The sequence below is a fragment of the Trachypithecus francoisi genome, unplaced genomic scaffold (genome assembly GCF_009764315.1).
Source record: "Trachypithecus francoisi isolate TF-2019V2 unplaced genomic scaffold, Tfra_2.0 Lachesis_group17, whole genome shotgun sequence".
Classification (NCBI taxonomy): domain Eukaryota; kingdom Metazoa; phylum Chordata; class Mammalia; order Primates; family Cercopithecidae; genus Trachypithecus; species Trachypithecus francoisi.
The window spans coordinates 40,085,983-40,108,719 of NW_022681462.1; the positions used below are offsets into that span (position 1 = coordinate 40,085,983).

The 22,737-nt window shown below is 41.9% G+C and overlaps 1 long non-coding RNA gene and 2 gene segments (V, D, J or C); 2 read left to right on the forward strand and 1 right to left on the reverse strand.

Annotated features, from left to right (window-relative positions):
• LOC117062889 overlaps positions 1-22,737 on the forward strand; it is a 126,188-nt gene that overhangs the window by 58,154 nt on the left and 45,297 nt on the right.
• The window catches only part of LOC117062915, a 37,984-nt gene that overhangs the window by 678 nt on the left and 14,569 nt on the right, over positions 1-22,737 (reverse strand). The window contains exon 2 of the long non-coding RNA XR_004428621.1: positions 15,592-15,607. This is a non-coding gene — a long non-coding RNA (uncharacterized LOC117062915). The remainder of the gene's footprint in view (positions 1-15,591; positions 15,608-22,737) is intronic.
• On the forward strand, positions 15,162-15,697 carry LOC117062906. The segment is given in 2 exon segments: positions 15,162-15,245; positions 15,366-15,697. Coding segments are annotated over 2 exon segments (372 nt in total).

A 22,737-nucleotide genomic window follows, 5' to 3' on the forward strand; every position in this document is an offset into this window, starting at 1 on the left:
CTAGCTATGGCTTTGGAAATGAGGACTATCCCAGAAACAATATTTACCTGGAATAAAAAAGGAATCAGCGTCTTTTGTTGCCAGTCTTAGAAACAGGACAGGGCTACAAGCCGAAGAAGGTTGAAATTAACAACTCTTAATTCCTCCATAAGAACTGCTTCACCAAAATCTGAGTGTACCAAAGCAAAAACTACAAAGAGAAAGTAGCTTCAGGAACTCAAGTAAGATGTAAAAACGAAAAGGACATTTGATTTTATATCTTGTTTGATATATGAAACACAGGGAGATCACCCATGATCCTTGAAATGTTCTTTTCTGCACATCAAAAGCATTGTCTGTCTCCTCTCTTTTTCCACCTCTATTATCCAAACTGCAGTTTGAAAAAAATGTATTTTAAAAATTTTCATTATTCTTGATTGAAAGACCAGTATCTTATTGCTAACATTTTTTAATACCAAGAGCAACTGAATTCATTTTTTTTAGTTTGTTTCCTGTGTATTTATTCATTTATTTAAAAATAACTTTGGAATACAGTGCAGTCATTGAGAATTCAGGCTGATACTCAGTGACATTTTTGTTAAAGATTTTCATCACATTGGTCACATAAAGTTATGTCAATTTTCTATCAAATTTTTGATAACACAGATATTTTATTCCAAAGAAGTGAAAAAATGCATTGTAAGAAATAATGTGTTTCAGACACTGCCATCAACTTTCTCCACAAGATGTTTCAAGTTAGAGAACATCTTCTGGAAAAAAACTTGAATTTTGTTCCATGGTTGGTTAAACCCAATGTCAAGAAAGGCTGAGGAAGAGACAACATTCTGTAAGATTCTTTAGTTTTTATGTGTGTGGGCTGTTTGTATGTGTTCTGAAGCATGTTGCTTTCAACCTGTATTCCGCTTCTTCTATGGATATGCGGAAACCTTAAGGAAAATAAAGTTGTAATTAGAAATATCTGGACACCTGCCTGAGGTCACTTTTTAGACCCTCCCCACGCATCAAAGAACTGACTCCCCTACTCTCTCTGTCAGGTCCCATCCACTGTGAGAACCTTTCTTCCTTCTGTGTTGTGTACAATCAATCATACTGGACATTTTACACAGAAAGTAAATTTTCAAAATGATGCTTGTTACTTCTCTAAATGTGTTTTTATAAATTCGTGTCCAATAAATCTTTTTCAACTGTCAAAGTAGTTAAGTGTCTCTAGTTGAGGGAAATGCACCATGTATGTTTCCAATAAGAAAGACAGACATATTTTTTTAATTTAATGAATTTTCACTTAATATCAGATTTTTCAGGAGCAAGTAAATGCCATCATTTGCGGGTTAGTTGCATGTGAATAATTAAGACAAATTTTGATTCCAAGTACTGATACTCCATAGGGGAATAAGCCATGCAGAGAACAATAACCACATAATGAAACTGAATAGAATACTTTCAGTAGTTGACAAACTGCATAAAAATTAGGCAATGATGTGTGGTATCTGGAGGCTGAGGCCACTTATTTTTGCTGATAGGGGAAGGAAGGTCTCAGGGTCATACTGAAGATGTATCTGAGTGATGAGAAGACAACGAAGTGACCATGGTGACCAGATCACCATGAGGAGGTGAGGGACCGGGAAATTTCAGATAAACAACTGTGTATTGAAAAAAGTATTTTTTTAAACCTCTGTAATAGCCAGCCAATCCTATAATAATCAAATGCCTTCTGTCATTTTATTCCCTTAAGAATAAAATTTATCCTAATATCTTTCACCAAATACCGTGGCTTGTATCATACCCGTGACATAGAATGTTCTCTTGCTCAGAAGTTGGAAGCCCAGATCTCTCCTTTGTTGCTAGTTTGTGGGCTTCCTAAAGCCCCTCCCTGCACTCAAGCCCTTATTGGTGTGTTGGTCGCTGCCTTTGGGGTGGGACCATCTGAGGGAGGGGCATCACTGGACACTGGACATAGGACTCTGACCCTTAGTGTCCTGGTGTCCTGACTTCAGCTGTGGGAACTCTGTGTGACAGGGTTCATATGTCCCATGGGACTGAGATTGAGTCCATTGCTCAGGGAGCCCAGCATTCACCTCCTGCTGGATCAGTCAGCAGGACTCTGCTGGGAAGCCCAGAGTGAGATGTCATTAATACTGGGGAAGATCTATATTTTGTTTCCACCTCAGATTCTAGTGGCAACACTGTAGACCCCAGTGTCCAGTCTCTCCCTCAGTGTCTCCAAGAGAAAGAGTTTCTATCACCTGCCTAGAAGCAGTAGAATCCAGAAAAGGTGCCAAAGATCCACCCGTGTGCTCTGCTTTGACCAACACACGGCCCCAGCTTGATGCAATGGTCCTGGAAAAGACCCTTGCTTGTTAATTAGCAACCTAGTTGTCCTGATGACATTATTGGTTATTATTGTCTAAAACTGTGCTGTCTCACATGATTAACACTAGCAATGCATAGCTGCAAATATGCAAATTAGAATTAATTAAAGTTAAAAATGTAGATTCTTAGCTATACACACTGTATTCAAAGGCTCAGTATAACCACATATGATTAACGGCTACCCTTGCAGAGCATAAATAGAGACATTTTCATCATCTTGGAAAAATTGTTTTGGCTGGTGCTGACCTCAGTGATGACATGTGGCCACTCAGAGTTGTGCTTACAGCACAAGCCTCAGCAGCTTTCATTCAGAGGGCAGTGTGGCCCTGGGTCCTTCCTAGCTGGAGCAGCCACTGTGGTCCTCGGAGATGCTCTGGAAGGGTTTCTTGGATGAGAATAATGAGACTGGGCTGACAGTTCCAGACCAGGGCCCTGTGTTTCCCATCCCCACCTCTGCCATTATGTTCCACAGGATTCCGCGTGGCCCATCATCTCTTTTCCAAAACCTTTGGCATCTCACATGGGTCACAAAATCTAGCCCATAATACTTCTGTGATGAATAAGCTTTCTGAGTAATTTTTGTCCTCAACTATACAGCTAGTTTGTTGAGAAGAGAAATTATTTTGTGAATCTGGCCTGGTGATGGATGAATCTGGCCTGAGATCCCCTTCATTAATACCTGTGAAAAGACTCACAGTCAAGACTCACTGGGACTCAGCATCTGTAATCCTGTGTAAGAGACTAAGCCACAATCCTGACACTAGATGGTAGACAAACCCCATAATAACCCTAAGATCTAAGCGTGATCATAGAAATACTGGGAGAGCTTAGGAGTGATAATGTTTCATTATCAATAGCCCCTAAGGCTGGAATGTGGTCTCTGTGTTACCTAGAGTACCTGGGAGGAGCTGCCAGTGTCCTGAGTTGTGGGAACCACTTCTGTGCTCTGTGCTCTGAGACTAGAAGCCCAGCCTTGCCTTCATGCCTGCCTTGGCTGTGTCCCCAAAGTCCACCTACTATGGAGGGAATTGTGCTTCAGAAATGCTTATCTTGAATCTCTAACCTCGAATATTGCTGCATTTGAAGAGAAAGCATAGAAGGTGGTAATTAGTGTTAAAGGAGATGATAAGGGTGGGGCTGTGATTCAATAAGATTAGTGTCTTTATAAAAAGAGACCCCATTCAGCTCTCCTCCACCCCCAGCCTCCATGCATGCAGTGAGGAAAGGCCATGTGAGGACATGGACAGAAGGTGGCATCTGAAAATCAGAAAGAGGGTCCATAGCATAAAGCAGAAATTTCTGGACCTTGATCTTGGACTTACCAGCCTTCCATACTGTTAGAAATAAGTTTCCTTTCTTTAAGCCATCGAGCCCAGGGAATTTTGGTGTGGCAGTCCCAGCAGGCAATCTACTGCCCCCACTTTCTCTGAGCAGGATCAGCCTCAGGAGGCACTTTGTGGACGTTGGGACCCAGGGTTCTTCTCTTCTTCCTTCTGTTCTGACTGCCTGGTGAGGAAGAGGAACTCAGGCTTCATCCTCAGATAGTTTGTAGTAAACATGAACATTTCTTTGATGATGAAGTTGTTAGTCTGCTTTTTTTTTCAGATCAGAATTGCATCAAATTGAATAAACTACTTGCTTCATATTAATATTTGGGGATCTGCATGTTTGTTACCCACTTGGATGACAGTGAACTTGTGGTGTGAATACCATCTCCAGCCCCCTCCCTGTGTCCCAAGTGAGAGGGTCACTATCACCTGCAGGTCTGGCTGGAGTATTAACAGCATTCTAGTCTGGCACCAGCAGAAACTAGACCTGGCTCTGAGCTCCTGCTGGCTCCTGCTCCCCCACTGGACATGATCCCTGTCTGGGTCAGGGGCAGCAGGCCTGAACAGATGTCACTCTGGCCATCAGCAACCAAGATGCCTTCAGAGGTAGGTGCTCCCTCCTCCTGTCTCCTGTCACGCAGAAATCTTCCCTAGCAACAGCTCTGCCCAGGGGCCGCTAAGGGTCTGAAACCTCAGGGGAACAGGCTGGGGGACACCTCTGAATTCTTATGCCCTCTTTGCCTCACATCCTCTTCCCACCTCCTCTGTGGGCACCTCTAGTGTATCTTGTGGGCGTCGCTGCACGGAGCGTCAGGATGTTTTCTCCCACCTCCTACTCTGAATTCATGATGAAAATTCATCCTCACTTCAGACATGGGCTGTCCACGCCTTGTTTCTCTCATATACATGCCCCGGCACATTGCTGAACCCTAGTTCTGACCCCACTCCATGAATCTTTGTGGAAGGGTCATGGTTGGCAAGTTGTGGTTACTGGACACCAGAAAGTAAAATGACAAATATTAAGAAGCTTGCACATGGGACAGACATAGACCATTGTCAGCAGAGTCCCAGCAGCTGGTGAGCCATGAAAGCTGGGCGGAGAGATCCCACATCACCCCAGTCAGAGGGGAACTGCCAACAGGCCATGAGGTGGCTTCATCCTGTGACTGCACAGCCGTGGAGGCACATGCGCTGCTCTGTTGATGGGAACAACCAGAGGAGGGCTTGTTTACCCTGAGCCCTGCACACAAAACAGCCCTTTATTCAGAGCTCAGACCCACTTTTTCTGCCCCCATTACTCATTGCTGTGTTCCCCAGACCTATCTGGGGTCACTCCTGATCCTCAGCAATGAATAGGGACTGCTGTCATTCCAGCAGGGCCATGGGGATGGTTCCTGAGCTTCATGACCCTGGGCTTTGTAGTGAGGAAAGGTCCACGGGGTGGAGCACCCATTGCTGCTTTCCAGTATTCAGACCCAATTTATTAAAGTTTGAAATCATACCTTAGACTGACAGTTAAAGTTATAGACATTTATATATAAATACACATAATATATTTATTCATAAATAGATGCCTAGTATATATGCATGTATCGATACAGCTTATTTAAAAAACGTTAGATATATTTAATATGTCAAGTTTATATTAGAAATACATATAGACATATACATAATGTTATGTTTATTTATGTAGCATGTGTTCCTTTTCCTTCTAAGCAGAACAGAATCTGGCTGAGAAAATACTCTGGAGACATCTGCTGACCTCTTGGGCTCCAGCAGAATCCTATCTACTCGGGACCAGTGAGGACTGCTGGCCCAGGAGCCCAGGCCCGGCCCTAAGGCCCTGATCTCCGAGACTTTCACCCTGGCCACAGGCTCCATGCTTGTTACAGCACCCATGAGTGTGTGAGCAGTTTCCTTCCCTGGAGTTCCTGCCAGGCAGCCCCATGGGCAAGGCCTTTGGTTACCCCCAGGTCCTTAGCCCCATGGCTCAAGAGAGTAGCTGTTTCTGCCACAGCCCTGGGCAAGAGCCCAGCAGCTCTTGTGTAGCACAAGCCTGGCCTTAGCCCTGGTTTGAGGACTCTATTCCAAATCTCTCCTGACTTATTGCAGCACCTGAAAGCCTGTCATGTTCTTAAACTCTAAGACTTAAAAGACTACATTTTCACCATTGCTGAAACTAAGCATTGCCACCTTGAAAATTAGAAATTGGAATCCATTGTCATTCTCAAAGCCTAGCTTCTTCCAAGCACACCAGCTGAAGATGCACATAGGTTCTCTCCTCTCCACACAACTTTACTTAGAAGCACAGTGAAATTTAAAATGTGGGGAAGCTCTTAGCGCCAACACAGTGGCCATCTTTCTTTCTTTGGTACATAGGGCACTAGCTCTGTCCTGGTGTTTAGGACAGTGAGCTTATCCCAGCCCAGGACAGGAGCAGGGCTTAGGGTCACATGTGATCAGTTCCACAATAATATGTCAGGGAAGTGAAGGAGGAACAGGGCTTCCAGGAAGGATTTTGATCCCTCATAAGAAGAAGGAAGGTAAAGAGCTTTGCTCTGCACTTTTCCGTGAATACATATGAGAAGACGTGATGCTTAGAGATGTTGCAGCCTTTGTGAGACCATGAGACCATGACACATTGAGCTCACATCTGAAAACCCAAAGTGATAAAGGTGGCAAAGCAGGAATGTAGAAAGAACCTGGGACATTTCTTCTGTCACCAAGCTGCTGTATCATACCAAAATATCCTGAAATTTAGACTTCTTGTCATTGCTTAAGCCATTGCTATCCTTTCTTTCACTTTTCTCTAAAATTATCTAACTTATTCATAAAAAACACTTAAGAGCAGGCCAAAGACATGTTCTTTAGGAGAAGAAATGCATTATTATGTGCATGTGTGTGTGGGGGAGTCTGTGGCATGTAGGGCAGGAACCACAATAAGTGATGTTCTCCCCTGGCATCTTGGTCCTCCTGTGTCCATGGCTAGAGACACCAGATCTCTTCAAAGAGTTTATAAATTCTTCTCTCTTCTTGTCTCCATTTCTTTTTATATCTTAAGCATAAACATTCCCTGTTTGTCCTTAATTCCTCCCTCCTCCAAGGTCATAAAAATAGAGTTGTTGTCAAGAACACATGGAGAAGACATAAAATCTCAAGATTGTATGCATCTCTTCAACACCACCATGGGGTTTGCAGGTTCCCTGCTGCCCCCCCCCCCCCTTTTTTTTTTGATACAGAGTCTCGTGCTGTCGCCCAGGCTGGAGTGCAGTGGCGCAATTTCAACTCACTGTAAGCTCCGCCTTCTGGGTTCATGTCATTCTCCTGCCTCAGCCTCCTGAGTAACTGGGACTACAAGTGCCCACCATCATGCTCGGCTATTTTTTGTGTGTGTTTTTAGTGGAGACGGGGTTTCGCCGTGTTAGCCAGGATGGTCTCGATCTCCTGACCTTGTGATCCTCCTGCCTCGGCCTCCCAAAGTGCTGGGATTACAGGTGTGAGCCATCACTCCCAGCCCTTCTCAGTTGTTTTTTATGGGGAAGATGCTGATTGCTCTAGCAAGGTTCCTGGCAGAGGTTTTCTTTGTTCCTGACAAAGAAAAGCTTCCTGGAAGTTAGTGCTTGATTCAAGCGAGGGTAGCAGGAGGGTGGATCTGGATTCCCAGCATGGAGGAGGCCATAGACAGCACTGAAAAAGGCTGTGGGTGTGGGAAGAAAGAATGTAGAATTTAGACTTTTGACTGCAGCTTTAGGAGCCCAAGGATGAATGCTAACATAAAAGTGGCTTAGGAAAAAAAGTGGACTAAAGGTGTTATGGTTGTTTGTAACCTTGTTTATCTTTCTAATCTGCATAAATGGATTGGTGACAGTTTTTATGGTGGGAACAATGCACATATAAGTGCCTATAGTGGGATTTCACTGCACTATGTCCCCACTGCCCCTGTTAGTTATAGAATAAATATTGAAGACTTCGGTTTGAAAATAATAGTTGGCTAGTAATACTAGTAATATCTTACATATCTTCATTCAAGAGTGTAGAAAAAGGAGACTGAGTATATATATTCGTATGTGTACACACACACACACACACACACACACACACACAAATGCAGTTCAATATGCACCATTTGATTAAACCCTCAGAATAACCCATGATAGGGTTTGGATATGTCTCCACCAAAATCTCATCTTTAATTTCCACATGTTGTGAGAGGTAATTGAATGCGTGTGGATATTTCCCTTGCTATTCTTGTGAGAGTGAATAAGTCTCACAAGATCTGATGGTTTTAAAAATGAGACTTACCTTGCACAAGCTCTCTTCTCCTGTCTGCCGCCATGTGAGATGTGCCTTTCACTTTCCACCATGATTGTGAGGCCTCCCCAGGCACGTGGAACTGTAAGTCCAATAAACCTCTTTCTTTTGTAAATTGCCCAGTCTCGGGTGTGTCTTTATCAGCAGCATGAAAACCAACTAATATACCCCATGATATGCACAGTGCTCCATTTCACAGACGAGGAAACCAGTTATCAGAGCTCATCACTGGTATACCCAAAGTCACATGATCAGCACATACTGGGGCTGAGATTTGGACCCAAGACTGTCTGACCTTAGTATGTTCCTTCCATGTGGCCATCTTCATCCCAGAAATGATCCCACAGCCTATAAAGAGGGAGAAGCGACTACAATGACAGTGTAGAATCCACACCTCTCTGCTACCTGTGTCTCATGCTGTAAGAGGGGTTTGAATCAGAGTGAATCCATCTTGATTAGGGACTGGGTAAAATGAAGCTGAGACCTACTGGGCTGCATTCCCAGACAGTTAGACATTCCAAGTCACAGGATGAGACAGCAGGTTGGAACACATTACAGCAAGGTCATAAAAACCTTGCTGATAAAACAGACTGCCATAAAGAAGCCAGCCAAAACCCACCAAAACCAAGATGGCAATGAGATTGACAGCTGGTCGTCCTCACTGCTATACTCCCACCAGTGCCATGACAGTTCACAAATGCCATGACAACACCGAGAAGTTACCCTATATGGCCTAAAAATGGGAGGCATAAATAATCCACTCCTTGTTTAGCAGATCATCAAGAAATAACCATAAAATGGGCAACCAGCAATTATCAGAGTTGCTGTGCCTATGGAGTAGCCGTTCTTTTATTCCTTTACTTTCCTAATAAACTTACTTTCACTTTATTCTATGGACTCGCTCTGAGTTCTGTCTTGCATGAGATCCAAGAACCCTCGCTTGGGGTCTGGATAGGAACCCCTCTCTGGTAACAATGCCATGCTGACTCAAATCTTAAACTAGTCCCACCTTCAGTCTTCTCATCAAAACACAACTCTCTAAAAGCCTTTACAAACTGTAAATGACTTTATTTTAGATTTTAGAGCAAGGACACATCTTGCCATCGTGCATTACCTGACCCCTTCCACACTCCTTTTTTCCTTCCAATTTCTCTGACTCAGTCGATTCCTCTCACATTGTGTCCTGAAAATCTAATTTTCCCTCCTAATATGAAAAACAAAATCCTCTTCCTCCTATCATGTGCTATGAGATCCGACCCATAAACTTTTTTTTGTTTTGTTTTTTGAGATGGAGTCTTGCTCTGTCACCCAGGCTGGAGTGCAGTGGCACAATCTCGGCTCACTGCAACCTCTGCCTCCCAGGTTCGAGTGATTCTCCTGCCTCAGCCCCTCAAGTAGCTGGGACTACAGGCACGTGCCAACATGCCCAGCTAATTTTTGTGTTTTTAGTTGAGATGGGGCTTTGCCATGTTAGCCAGGCTGGTCTCAAACTCCTGACCTCGTGATCTGCCTACCTCAGCATCCCAAAGTGCTGAGATTACAGGTGTGAGCAACCACGCCCGACGCATAAGCTCTCCAATACACAGGTTGTATAAGAGATCATGGAGGTATTTTACCCAACAGATTTTCTACCTAAGAAGAATTCTTTTACTAGCTCTTCTCTCACTAAAATGTTTTCTATCTCTTGTCAAAATTGACACCAGATAATAAAAAGGTGGAAATGTTTGAAAGAACTGCACACAACCACAGACTCACTAAGGTAAAGCATAGCTCTTCCCCTTGTGTTAGTTTCTAATGCTGCCATTTAAATTACCACAATCTTACTGGCTTGTAACAACACTAATGTATTACCCTATAGTTGTGGAGGTCAGAAGTCTCACTGAGCTAATACCAAGGTGTCAATAGGGCTGTAATTATTCTGGAGGCTTCAGGGGAGAGAATTTGATCCTCTACTTTTTATTTTCAAAGTGCTCCACATTCCTGCTTCCATGGCCCCTTTCTCTGTCACTCCTACATCCCTTCCTATTGTTTCAGCCCTTCTCTGACTGTGACTCTCCCCTGTACCTATTATAGAAACCGTTGTGATTATATTGGTCTCACCTGGATAAACTAGGATGATCTTCTATCCAAAACATTCCTAATCACATCTATTAAATCCCTTTTTACTATGTAAGGTAGAGTTCGTAAGTTCTAGAGACTAGGACATGGACATATTTTGGGATGAGAGCATTTTCCGTTTCACGGACAATAAATATCTTCCCCCAAATTGTTATTCTCTAATGTAGAATTTTAAAAATTACAAGGCACATATATGAAGCAAGACAGCTGGAGAAAATCTTACATTCAATGCTATCTAATCTGTGGGTTTTAAATGTTGGGGTATCCTCATTCCACTATCTCTAATCTTGAGTTCTTGAGGTGTAGATAGTTTTAGAGGATTTTTTTGTAACCCAGTGTAAACCAAACAGTATCTGATACAGGTCTCAATCATTTTACAGGTTTTGTTTTGCCAAAGTTAAGGATGATGGCCTGTGACAGATCCTTAGAAGGTCCTGAGAGCATGTGCTCAAAATGGTTGAGTTACACATTGGTTTTATACTTTTTAGGAAGACAGAAGTTACAAGCAAAGGCATCAGTCAGTATATGTAAGGTTTACATTGGTTTGGCCTAGAAAGGCCAGACAACTGGAAGCAGGGACTTCTAGGTCATAGGTGGATTCAAAGATTTCCTGACTGGCAATTTGTTGAAAGAGTTAAGCTCTGCCTAAAGAGTTAAATTCCTCATAAAGAAATGCTTGAATTTAGATAAAGGGGATGTGGAAGCCAGAATTCTTGTCATGTAGATGAAGCCTCCACATAGCAGGCTTCAGAGAGAATAGCTAGTGAATATCTCTTGTCAAAACTTAAAAGTTGTCAGACTCTCCAGCAAAAGATCCAGTAAGGGGAAGAGATTCTCTACAAAATGCAATTTTTTTCCTACAAGTGACACATTTGTAAGGCCATTTCGGAATATGTCAAAGAAATATGTGTTGGGGTAAAATACTGTGATATTCTTCAGGGCCTATTAACTTTCATGTGATGCTATACCAGAGTCATGTTGGAATTTGGTGTGCTATTGCTACAGAGAGTCTGCTTTGTCAATTTTAAGATCTCTGTTTTAATTGCAATACTGGTTGGTTGTGTCTGAACTACAAAGGAAGGAGGGTACGATGAGGCATGGCCAACACCCCCTTCCCAATATGATCTAAACTAGTCTTTTATGTTTCCTTGAGGTTCCCTTGGCCAGGAGGGGGTCCATTCGGTCAGTTGGGGGATGCCTAAAATTCAAATCTTGCTTTACATCAGAAAAAATAAATTACTGCACAAATTAAATCTAAAATAGGTTGGTCAAGGAAAAGATGGATGGTGAAAGACACGTCAACAAGCCACCTAAATCTTAGGATGACTGAGGCTCAGCTCCATGTAGAAACATGGAGAAAATGCCTCTGGCTGTTCCACCTGAGAGGGGAGGGAGCTGGGGTATGTATAAACTTCCTTCTGTCCTCACAAATTTCTTTTTCTGTTTTGAACTGCTATAACATAATCTCCATTACTGGGTAATTCATAGAGACCAGAAATTTGTTCTGTCACATTTCTGGAGGATGGGAAGTTAAAGATCAAGGCACAGGCAGGTTAGGTTCTGCTTTATCTAGTTTAAGATGGCAACCTGAATGCTGAGTTCCTCTAGAAGGAAGGAAGACCATATCCCGGCATGACAGGAGAACAGAAGAGAGAGACGGAGCCCACTCCCACCATCTCTGTTTATGATGGCATTAACCCATTCATGAGGGTGGATCCTCATTCCAGGCCCTCTGTCCAGCTGTGCATGCAGGCAGAGTTACCTTCTCCAGGATCAGATAACAGAAGACACATATGTGGTCACTGGAAGTCAGTAGGGGGACAGTGAAGGGAAAAGGCCTAGAGTACGGACAGAGACTGCTACATTCATCAAGGAAAAAACACATGTACAGTTAACCCTTGAACAACACGGGCTTAAAAGTTACAGGTCCATCAACAGTTAAATTTTCTTCTGCCTATGCCACCTGTGAAGGAGCAAGCACTTAATAAGTAGTAAATATATTTTCTCATCCTTACGGTTTTCTAAATAACATTTTCTGTTTTCCAGCTTATTTCATTGTTGTAAGAATATAGTATATTATAAATACAACATAAAAACCTGTGTTAATCTACTATATTATCACTGAGTCAACAGTAAGCTACTAGCACTTAAGTTTTAGGGATCCCAAAGTGATACACAGATTTTTTGCTGCACCAGTGGTTAGTGACCCAACCTCCATGTTGTCCAAGGGTCAAGTGTACTTTCAATTTGGAGCTGCATCTCTCTGGAACAGGATCTTGGTAGGTAGTTTGCAAGTGAAGGATTACAGGAAATAACATCTCTTAAAATGCTACATGGTATGATGATTATTTTAGACTGAAAATGTTTAGAAAACAACAAATGCACAAAGGGGCTTTTCCCTACATCTCCCTTATCTGTCTAAAGTCAGATTCTCCAGGAGAAAAACAATTGTTAAGAAAATCCTCTCTGGGAATTTTTTTTATCAGGGAGGGTTAGTACTCAACAGAAGTCAAACTTAGAAGAGACTGAAAGTTGACACTTTTTTCCAGACATCCTATTACCTATTCTTTTAAAGGTCCACTTAAAAAAAAAAAAAAAATCTTAGGTCATTTATTCTCCTTAAGTTGTCTGAACTCTCCACTTCCCTCTCACCTATAAAGGATGTATATGCACCCAGAACTCACTGTAATATCTGGGTGATAATTCTGTGATTTTTTCCCTGCATGTTAAATAAACTGTCTTTTTTCTCCTATGAATCTGTCTTTTGTCCATTTACTTTCACCAAACCTTTAGAGGACAGAAAACACTTTCTTTCTTTCCCCTTACACAGGTATCTTCCCTTAAAATTCAGGCTGCTTACAAGATAGCAGAAAAGTTTGTGCACAGGCTACAACACTATAATTTGACTCCCATAGTCGGGCATCAGTATTGCTCCCTGGAGCCCAAGGCTACAGCCCACTTGTACTGATGCAGTTGGGTCCACTTCCCCTGCTGCTGAGCCAGGTCATGATGCTCTTGGCAACTTTGGAGATGTAAGACAAAATGGGTGTTCAGTTGTATCTGGATTTGAGTGATTTATCCATGTACATGGGAAATTGCTTGATAGGAGATGGAGCCTCTCTCACCTAAAGACACCAAGAGGGAGGCTGACATCTGGGTCAGGGTGATGTCCTCACTCACTGCTGAAGAGCAAAAAAGGAAAGTGGTATTGATGGTGCGTGACAGGGACATGCACAGAGCAGCAGCTGCGCTTGTTTGGAGGGAGAGTTTCCTGGCCTGTTTCCCCAGGCCCTCTCCCTCAACTGCCAGGTTCCAGGAGAGCTGCTTCTGAGTCCTCAGGAACATGCTGGTGGAAAGTGCAGCTCACAGCATTAGCCGGGAAATATGATCTTTATCTTTCTATGTTGGAGATAATTATCACTGGAGCCTTTATTAGCCCAGGGGTTCACGTTTATCCTAGGTCGGGCTCCTACAGTTGGAGGCAAATACAGTGACTTTTGTTGAAGTAATCAGATCTGCATCATTATTCAGCCTTTCATGCTGATGAACTGTGGGAAACAATATTCAATAGCAGAAAAGGGGAGAATATGGAAGTCCCCAATCCAAGACTAAGGTGCAACTAATTCAGACTCTGGGTTTTAAAGACACCTATAGCTCTGAATAATGATGGATCTCTGAGGACCCACGCATTGAGGAAACAGCCTGTCATTTTTGTGTATCTGCAGTAAGTTGCTTAATCTTATGCTGGAAAGAAGCATGACTTAATACCATTACAAGATATTTTCAGTAATTTAGCATTATTTTGATACATTTTATTTTTAAATTTTTAAAGAAAGGAACAATTTTACATTCATAAAAAAGCTGCAAGTACAGCACAAAGTACCCCCTCCTGTAACTGGAAACATTCGAGACTATACTGAAAACCTGATGACCCCACCCTCTAACACTTTACCATGTTGTAACCTCCCAATGCATTCACCATGCCTGCTGCCTAGACAGAGCTGATTTATCAAGATAGGGGAATTGCCATGGAGAAAGAGTAATTCGCGAAGAATTGGCTGTGTTGGGGACTGGACTTTTATTAGTACTCAAATCAGTCTCCTAGAATATTTGGGGATGTTTTAAAAGATGATTTGGCAGGTAGGGGCTTGGGAATTGGAGTACTGATTGGTCAGGTTGAAGATGGAATCATGTGGGCGTGGGGGTGGTTGAAGTGAGGTTTTCTTGCTGTCATCCATTCCTGGATGGTATCACTGAACTGGTTGATTCAGATTACCTGTCTGGGTAGTGTCAGCTGACCAAGCAAGTGCGGCGTCTGCAAAATGTCTCCAGCACTAATCTCTTAGGTTTTACAATAGTGATGTTATCCCCAGGAGCAATTTGGGGAGGTTCAGACTCTTGCAGCCAGAGGATGCTTGACCCCTAAACCATAATTTCTAATCTTGAAGCTAATTTTTAAGTCCTACAAAAGCAAACTGATCCTAGGGCAAGAAGGGTGTCTTTTCAGGAAAAGGCTATTATCAATTTTGTTTCAGAGTCAAACTATAAACTAAATTCCTTCTCTAGGTCAGTTCAGCCCATTTCCAGGAATGCACAAGGACAGCTTAAAGGTTAGGTTAGAAGCAAGATGGAGTCGTTTAGGTCTGATCTCTTTCACTGTCATAATTCCCTCAGTTACAATTTTTGCAGATGCAGTTTCAAAGTGTTCCCTATAAACAAGATATTCTCCTAAATAGGCCCAATACACCAATAAAATACATTACTCCAGCTAGTCCTCAGGAATATTTCTAATTTTGACAACTATTTCAAAAATGTTTCTTATGAAATGGTCTCCAGGAAGAAACACAATCTCTGCAGACAAATCTGTGCTATCCTGGTCTGAGCTGGGACACTGGGAACACTGAGCCTATGCTGAGTTACTGAGAACCAACCCCTGCAGCTGTGTCCAGCCTGCCCCATCTCCTGCTGATTTGCATATTCCCGGGTCACAGCCCACAGCCCTGAAGACTTATTAATGGGTTGGTCACACCCTGTGCAGGAGTCAGTCCCAGTCAGGACAGAGCATGGACATGAGGGTCCTCACTCAGCTTCTGGGCTTCCTGTTACTCTGGCTCTCAGGTAAGGAAAAGCATTAGCAATTTACTCAGCCTAGTGTGGTCAGTATTGCCTAGCCATTCAGGGAAGGTCTTATAACATGATTTTTTGTGTGCATATTTGTTTTTATGTTTCCAATCTCAGGAGTCAGATGTGACATCCAGATGATCCAGTCTCCATCCTCCCTGTCTGCATCTGTAGGAGACAGAGTCACCATCACTTGCCGGGCAAGTCAGAGCTTTAGTAGTAGTTTAGCCTGGTATCAGCAGAAACTAGGGAAAGCCCCTAAGCTCCTGATCTATGGTGCATCCAGTTTGCAATCTGGGGTTCCTTTGAGGTTCAGTGGCAGTAAGTGTGGGACAGATTTCACTCTCACCATCAGCAGCCTGCAGCCTGAAGATGTTGCTGCTTATTACTGTCAACAGTATTACAGTTACCCTCCCACAGTGTTACAAACCTAAACATAAACCTCCCAGGGAAGCAGGTGTGTGAGGCTCGGCTGCCCCAGCTGCTCCTCCTGGTGCCTCCAGTGTTCCTTAGATGCAGATTTAATGAAGGATAGAAATGATTGCACATGAGGATTCTGTTTTATGGACTCAATTGAGATTCATACAGCAAAGGAAAAGTCACTATAGATATTCTAAGCAGGACTTATTAGAATACAGAGAATTGTCTGAACTATTGTTGAAGTCAAAATAAAATGTAGAGATTGATCTCTACATTTATTATTTTCTTTGGGAAGACAGAGTGGCAATATGGGGCATACAGGAAGACTGGGTGGTCTTACATATGTCAGAGGAACAAAGAGAAGAGGTTTTATTAAAAATAAAGAAAAATGTTAGGTATTACTCTTTGAGAAAGTTAACTGGCACAGGTAAGCGTTGGAGCTGGCAACTGAGACTGGTAAGCAATGTTAGTGGGCAAAATTAGTCCTTGAGTTTTAGCAAGTTATCTGAGAAGATGTAGATAAAACTGGTTTCAAGTTACAACAAGCAGTCAGGCTTACAGAGAATTACATTCCGGGAACAGTGTTTCATATCCAGAGTGCTTTTTCACCCTGGCTTCTTGACTGTTTTAGGTGGGTATTGCAGGAACGACCCAATTCCTATGATGAACTTCCACACTACAAACTTTTAAAGTCCAGCATATAAAAGTTGGGAAGCTTTATACTAGAAACAGGAGATTCTATGGTGCTCCTTCTGTAGAGACAGCTGCACCTGTGCAGGTGATAAGATCATGAGCTGCACACTTTGCCTTACTTTTTTTGTTGTTGTAAATAAGTTGCCTGATTCAATGCCATATTATGGAAGAATTTCTTAACTGTGAAGAAAGCACTTTGAAAATCCTCAAATAATATTTCATGCAGAAATATAACTGACAAGAAAGACAAATGCATGTACAGGAAAACATCTGCTGCCCTCCTCATGTTGGACAAGGCCTGCTAAAAACACCTGACACCAGCTGTTAGTCTGATCCTTGATGTCTGGTATAATCTTAGGTTATTCTTCTTGGAAAGGTGGATGCTCAGAAGTGCCGGTATCCCCATGAGTCCCAGTATGTGGCCAGGGTTACTTTGAAAAGGTTGATTTGTAGTTTAAGGTCTGAAACAGAAAATGAGCACATATGACACATGTTGCTGGTACCAAACTAAAAACATAAGCATGCATTTGTTGAGCTCTGGAGCTGTTATCTTCTGGAAGAGCTGGAGCCAAAGTTGGGCCACATATCAGTCTTGGATTTATTTAAAAATGTTTTATTTTATCAGTTTTGTTCTAATGACTCCTAGTTTTACTTTATATTAATTTGAGGATAACCATCTGATTTTGACATGTGTTCTTCACTGTCTTTCAGTCCAGACATATTCCCTGACATACTCCTGTCACCATATAAGGAACAGAGAACTATCACTTCATGATAGGTTTACTGTTTAACTTTGCTGAAATAGGTAATTATTTGGTTGCCCTTGTGTGTGTTGGCATGGGGGAACCCTGCATCACCATAGCTTTGGGTCTCAATTTAGAATATTCTATATATTGTACTTGAGGATACACGTAAAGGCATTCATTCCTTTGTACTAGGCCCTGTGGTCAGCAAGGTCTAAAATTGCATGACTGGAAACCCATGTAACCCAGCTGTGTTCCTGTGAATCATAAGAGAGGTTGCTCCTACTTCTGACCTATGACTTCCTAAAGCATTGCTTCATGTTGACATGGTCATCAGTTTAAAGATTCCGGAGCTTGCAGTGAGCTGAGATCCGGCCACTGCACTCCAGCCTGGGTGACAGAGCAAGACTCTGTCTTAAAAAAAAAAAAAAAAAAAAAGATTCAGCACATGTTGAAGGAGAATATCTGAAGTCAGTAGAAGGTCATAAGGTCATACCCACATGGACTTCCTTGGGTGAAGTATTTGATAGGACCAATAGATGCCATGATCATATGTCTGTTATTTCATTTATTTCCCCATGTTTTAGTGCCCTGATTATGAAATATTCCCATATCAATAAAACATACAGACTCTAAACACGGTAATAGTCAATTATAGGCGAGCAGAAAAGGCAAACATTTATCTAGAACACAGAAGAATCCTAGTACAAATGTGTTACAGCCACCTCCAGGGAAAGTGATCTAATATCCCAAATTATCACCAAATTTCTGATGGTTATTTGCCTCTGCTGCTGAGAAGTCAGGCACCCAGAAGTGGCAACAGTTGGATCAGCACTGGTGCAGATGGTGATGGAAAGTCACAGCTCCTTTGTTGCACATGTGCACTCCAGGTCACCACAGCTGCTTTGTATAAACAACTATTATGCAAATACTGTGGGAGTTAAGGGAAAAGTCTAGGTTCAGTTAATCCGTGTAAAGGTGAATGATTCATGAGCATGGATTGTTTGCTGTTGTTTCACCTATGGCAGACATTCTCTGTTGTTTTGATACAATAAACAAATTTCTGCACACATAATTTCCTACTCCCATGAGTGCACTGACATGTCTCTTCTCTAGGGCTTCTTGTCTCTGATCTTCCAATCCGTTTTCTAGGATGCTGGCCAACCAGCTTCCCAGGAATCCATGTATATAATTAACTCACGCTTCATTATTCACATTAGTTTGATTACCGTGTGTCCTGCTCAACTACCTTCTGACTCCAGGTAATATTTCACAGCCACCTATGATTGTGGCCATAGTGTGGGAGGAATTCACTCCTATTTACACGAATGTATGGTGTAGATTCATTCAAGAAGAAGCCTAGCTTTTTTCTTTGTCATTGTGGTTTTGTTTGTTTGCCTTTGTTTTTATGTTTTTCCCCTCTGGCATTAGCTGAATGGGAAAATCCACGAGGTCACTGAACATTAGCATAAGAGAGGAAAGTTATATGGGAAACTGGAACACCTGTCATTCTAAGGGAAGCACGCTCTCTCTGAATGTCTTTTCAACCAATTCTGAAAGTGCAAACTCCATGGTAATACTGAGTAGTTCTGAGCATCACCTGGACATATGAATTTTTGAGACTAAAATTCCCAGTGGATGAGGGGCAGCTCAGTCACATAGTTACCTATTGCCTCATGTGCACATCTCCTAGGACCCTGAGATATTCTGAGAGCTGAATTTTAAACAGAAAATTGTTTGTTGTTTGTTTGTTTGTTTTCTGTGCATTACACTATCCTCCCCTAGAACCCCAGAGATTGACGCTGTGATTCTATTTTGGAGCTGGCAAGAGAGTTCACAGTGTTCTCATCTAATACAGATGCATCTAACCCAAGCAATGTGCTGGATCACACGACCCAAGCAACAGAGCCACCTGTATCAGAACCCAAACTTGCCACAGAACTTCTCGTTCTCTGAACACACTCCAAACAGACAGCCTTGCCAGTAAGCTGATAAACAAGATAGTATAGTAGATCCAAGCGTGGAATGTGTTGTGACGACACTACAGGGTCGGCTTGCCAACACTGTGGTTTGTTCTCATTGGTTGGAGGTGCAAGATGAAATTATTTTCCCTTACTTTGAAAGGAATGATCAGCATGACTCACTCCCCTTCTCTAAATCCCTGATATCTTCCCCAACGTGACAGGCCCTTAAATTTGTAGGGATGAATCCCATCCTCTGTTCCTCAGGTGTTTTCATTGTATATTGAGAATCCATATTATTTTCTGCTTATTGCATGATCTCATCAACATATTGTTGTGCGGAGTGTTGGTTTGTGAAAGGTCCACAGGATCAAGGTTTCTTAGGCCTATATTGTGACAGAGAGCAGGGGAGTTAATGTAGCCCTGGGCCAAGACTGAGGATATGAGCTCCTGTTCACCCCAGATTACTGCAGAACCTCCCAGAGATTGCGATGGACTCTGTCTTCACTCTGCAGCTGGGCGGTGGGTCTGGTCAAGCCCTGTCACAGCCTCAGCACCATGCATCTGCAGGTGCCAGCAGAGGGCGCTTCTCACACTCATGGAAGGGGCAGGGAGGGCGATCTCCTGGCAAGGGTGATGTCTGTGTATTTAAATCAGTAAGAAAGCCCCATAATTTGCATGTATCCCTCTTCTCACATCTAAAGTGGTCCCACCTCTCAGTGTCTATAAGAGGTTTTTTCTCTGAGATGTGGCTGAAGCAAAACTTGCAAGTCAAAAGCAGCGAGTGAGATGTCCCCATGGCAACTCCTGGGGTTTCTGCTACTCTGTGTTCCAGGTGAGAATGTGTGGACAAAGCTAAAAGTGGGACCATTATTTCAATCAGTGATTTATTTTTTCATTAGGAACTCTGCCTCTTATGAAATTTAACGTGCTTTTTTAATGTGAATTTATAAAAAGTAATGCATATGCTTCCTCCTTTAACTAGATTAGTGGTGATTTTGATATACATACAGTTATGGCATGTTAGTATTTTCTGTGTGTTGTTAGCCTCCAGGGGTAATATTGTGCTGACCTATCCCCAGCCTTTCTGTCTGGGACTCCAGGAGAGAAAGTCACCATCACCTGCTGGGTCAGTCAGGGCATTAGCAGTAACTTACACTGGCATCAGCAGAAACGAAATCAAGCTCCAAAGCTTCTCATCAAGTTTACTTTCCAGTCCATGTCGGGGGTCCCCTTGAGGTTCACTGGCAACGGATCTTAGACAGATTTCATCCTCACCATCAGTCACCTTCCAGGTGAAGATGCTGCAACTTATTACTGTCAGCAGAGCAATAGTTTTCCTTACACCGAGTTACAACCCAGAACAAAAACGAGCTCAGCCTTGCTGAACAGAGAAACTGCGGACACCCTGTTCTTCTAACCATTGTAGGGGCATCTGGGGCAATGATCTATGCAATACCATGACATCTGCCACAACCAGCAGAGTTGAAACCCAAGAGTCACTGTCTTATAACTTCGTCTTTAACAACAGTATTTTTCAGAATATGTGCACAGCAGTTGAAGATTACCACTCCCTTTTCCTTCCATAGACTTACATAAACTATTTTCTACAAGTTGGTAAAAAACAAACAAACACACACAAACTTCGGATTTTTCTTCAGAGAAATAGTAATTCATTTATGGCAAATAGGTTTTAAAGGGTAAAGATTAGAAGGGGAATAGGTGATGGCCTGGAGATGTAGCGACAAAGGAGCCCATGAACTCAGGTGTCAGTGAGTGTGGGTTCAAAGGAGTCACACAGTGATCTCATTTCCAAAGAAATCCCCTGAAGCCTGAGGCTTTATAAGTCAGATTAACATTAAGGTTCACTTTCATCAGTGTAGGAGTCAACGGGGAGTTCAGGAAGCAATGGATATTTAGATTTTCATGTATGAAAACTGGCCCATAGGCAATATAAATATAGACATTCAGCTAGGGCTTTTGAAAAGAAGACTGTCTCCAAAATAATATTTATCTAAAGTAAAAAAAGAAATGAATCATTTATTGCCAGTCTTAGGAGCAAGATAGGGCTCCAGGCCTAAAGAGGTTGAAATCAAGAATCCTCAGTTCTTCAATGTGAAATGCATCACCAAAAGTTGAGTGTACCAAGGCACTCCCAAGCAAGAGAATGTAACTTTGGAGCTTAAAGAAGGTGATAAAACTAAATGGACATTTTGTTTCATATCTTGCTGGACATAGGAATTACAGGAGGATCACCCATGATCCTTAGAGAGAATTTCTGTTCTGCACATCAGAAACATTGTCTCTCTCCTCTTTCATTCTCATCTAAAATCCAAAGTGCTGTTTGAAGATGTATTTTTTTAATTTTGCCGTACTTAATTGTAAGACCAGTATCCTACTGTGAACACTTGGTGATTCTAATGTAAACTAAGTTCATTTGTTTGACGTGTTTGTTGTGCACTTATCTACGCATTCAAAAATAACTTTGGGGATATGATGTAGTCATTAGCGATGCAGACTGACATCACAGTAAGTGACACTTTAATTAATGATTTTCATCATATTTGGTCACAAAAAGCTATATCACTTTTCAATAAACTTTTTTTTTTTTTACCATACAACACATATTTTATTCCAAAGTGAAAAATGTGATTAAAAAATATGTCTACATTGTTTTCAGGCATATGATGTTTCAAGTTGGAGAACACAATGTGAGGATGTCAAATTTTGAGCCATGATTGGTTAAACCCAATAATCAAGAATGGGTGAGGAAGATATTATATTTTATAAGATACTTTAGTTTCTGTGTATCTGAGTTGTTTAATAGTATTTTGAAATATACTGTTTTTAATCTTTATTCCATGTATTCTCTGAATGTGCCCAAAAGTTTTCCAGCAGGACTTCCTTAAAATATTAAACCTTAAGGAAAAGAACATTGTGATGAATCATATTAGGTCCTGGTTTTGGATGCCTGCCTGAGATCACTCATCGTCTCCTCCTCTGCTTCTAAGGGCTGACTCCCCCACCCTTTCCAGCAAGTTCCACCAACTATGAGGGCCTTTCTTTCTCCTGTGTTGAATACAATTAATCATAATTGTATACTTTACATGCCAACTATGTTTATTTAACATCAGGATAATGTTTGCTACTTTTGTCAATATGTTTTCCCATGTCTAGTTAATCATTTTCAACTGTAAAAGTCGTTTAGTTTCCTTAGTTGAGGAGATCGCACCATATTTCTTCTAATTAAAAAAAGAAGTATATAGTTGCTTTTAAGGGATTTAAATTAATGTCAGAGTTTTCAGAACCAATAAATGCTATCATTTGAGGGTCAAGTGCATGTAAATAAATAAGATAATTTTTAATTCCAAGTACTAATATTCAGTAGGGGAATGAGCCATGCACAGAACAATAACTATATAATGAAACTGAATAGAATAATTTCGATAGTTAATAAATTGCATAAAAATTAGGCAATGGTATGTGGTATCTGGAGGTAGAAGCTGTTCATTTAAGCTGTTTGGGGAAGATCTTGGGGTTGTACTGAGGATCCATCTGAGTGGTATGGCAGTAGCCAAGTGACCATACAACCTGCAGAGACCACGGAGTCATCATGGGAAGGGCAGAGGTTGGGAGATTCCCAATAAACCACTGCACATTGAAAAATTTATT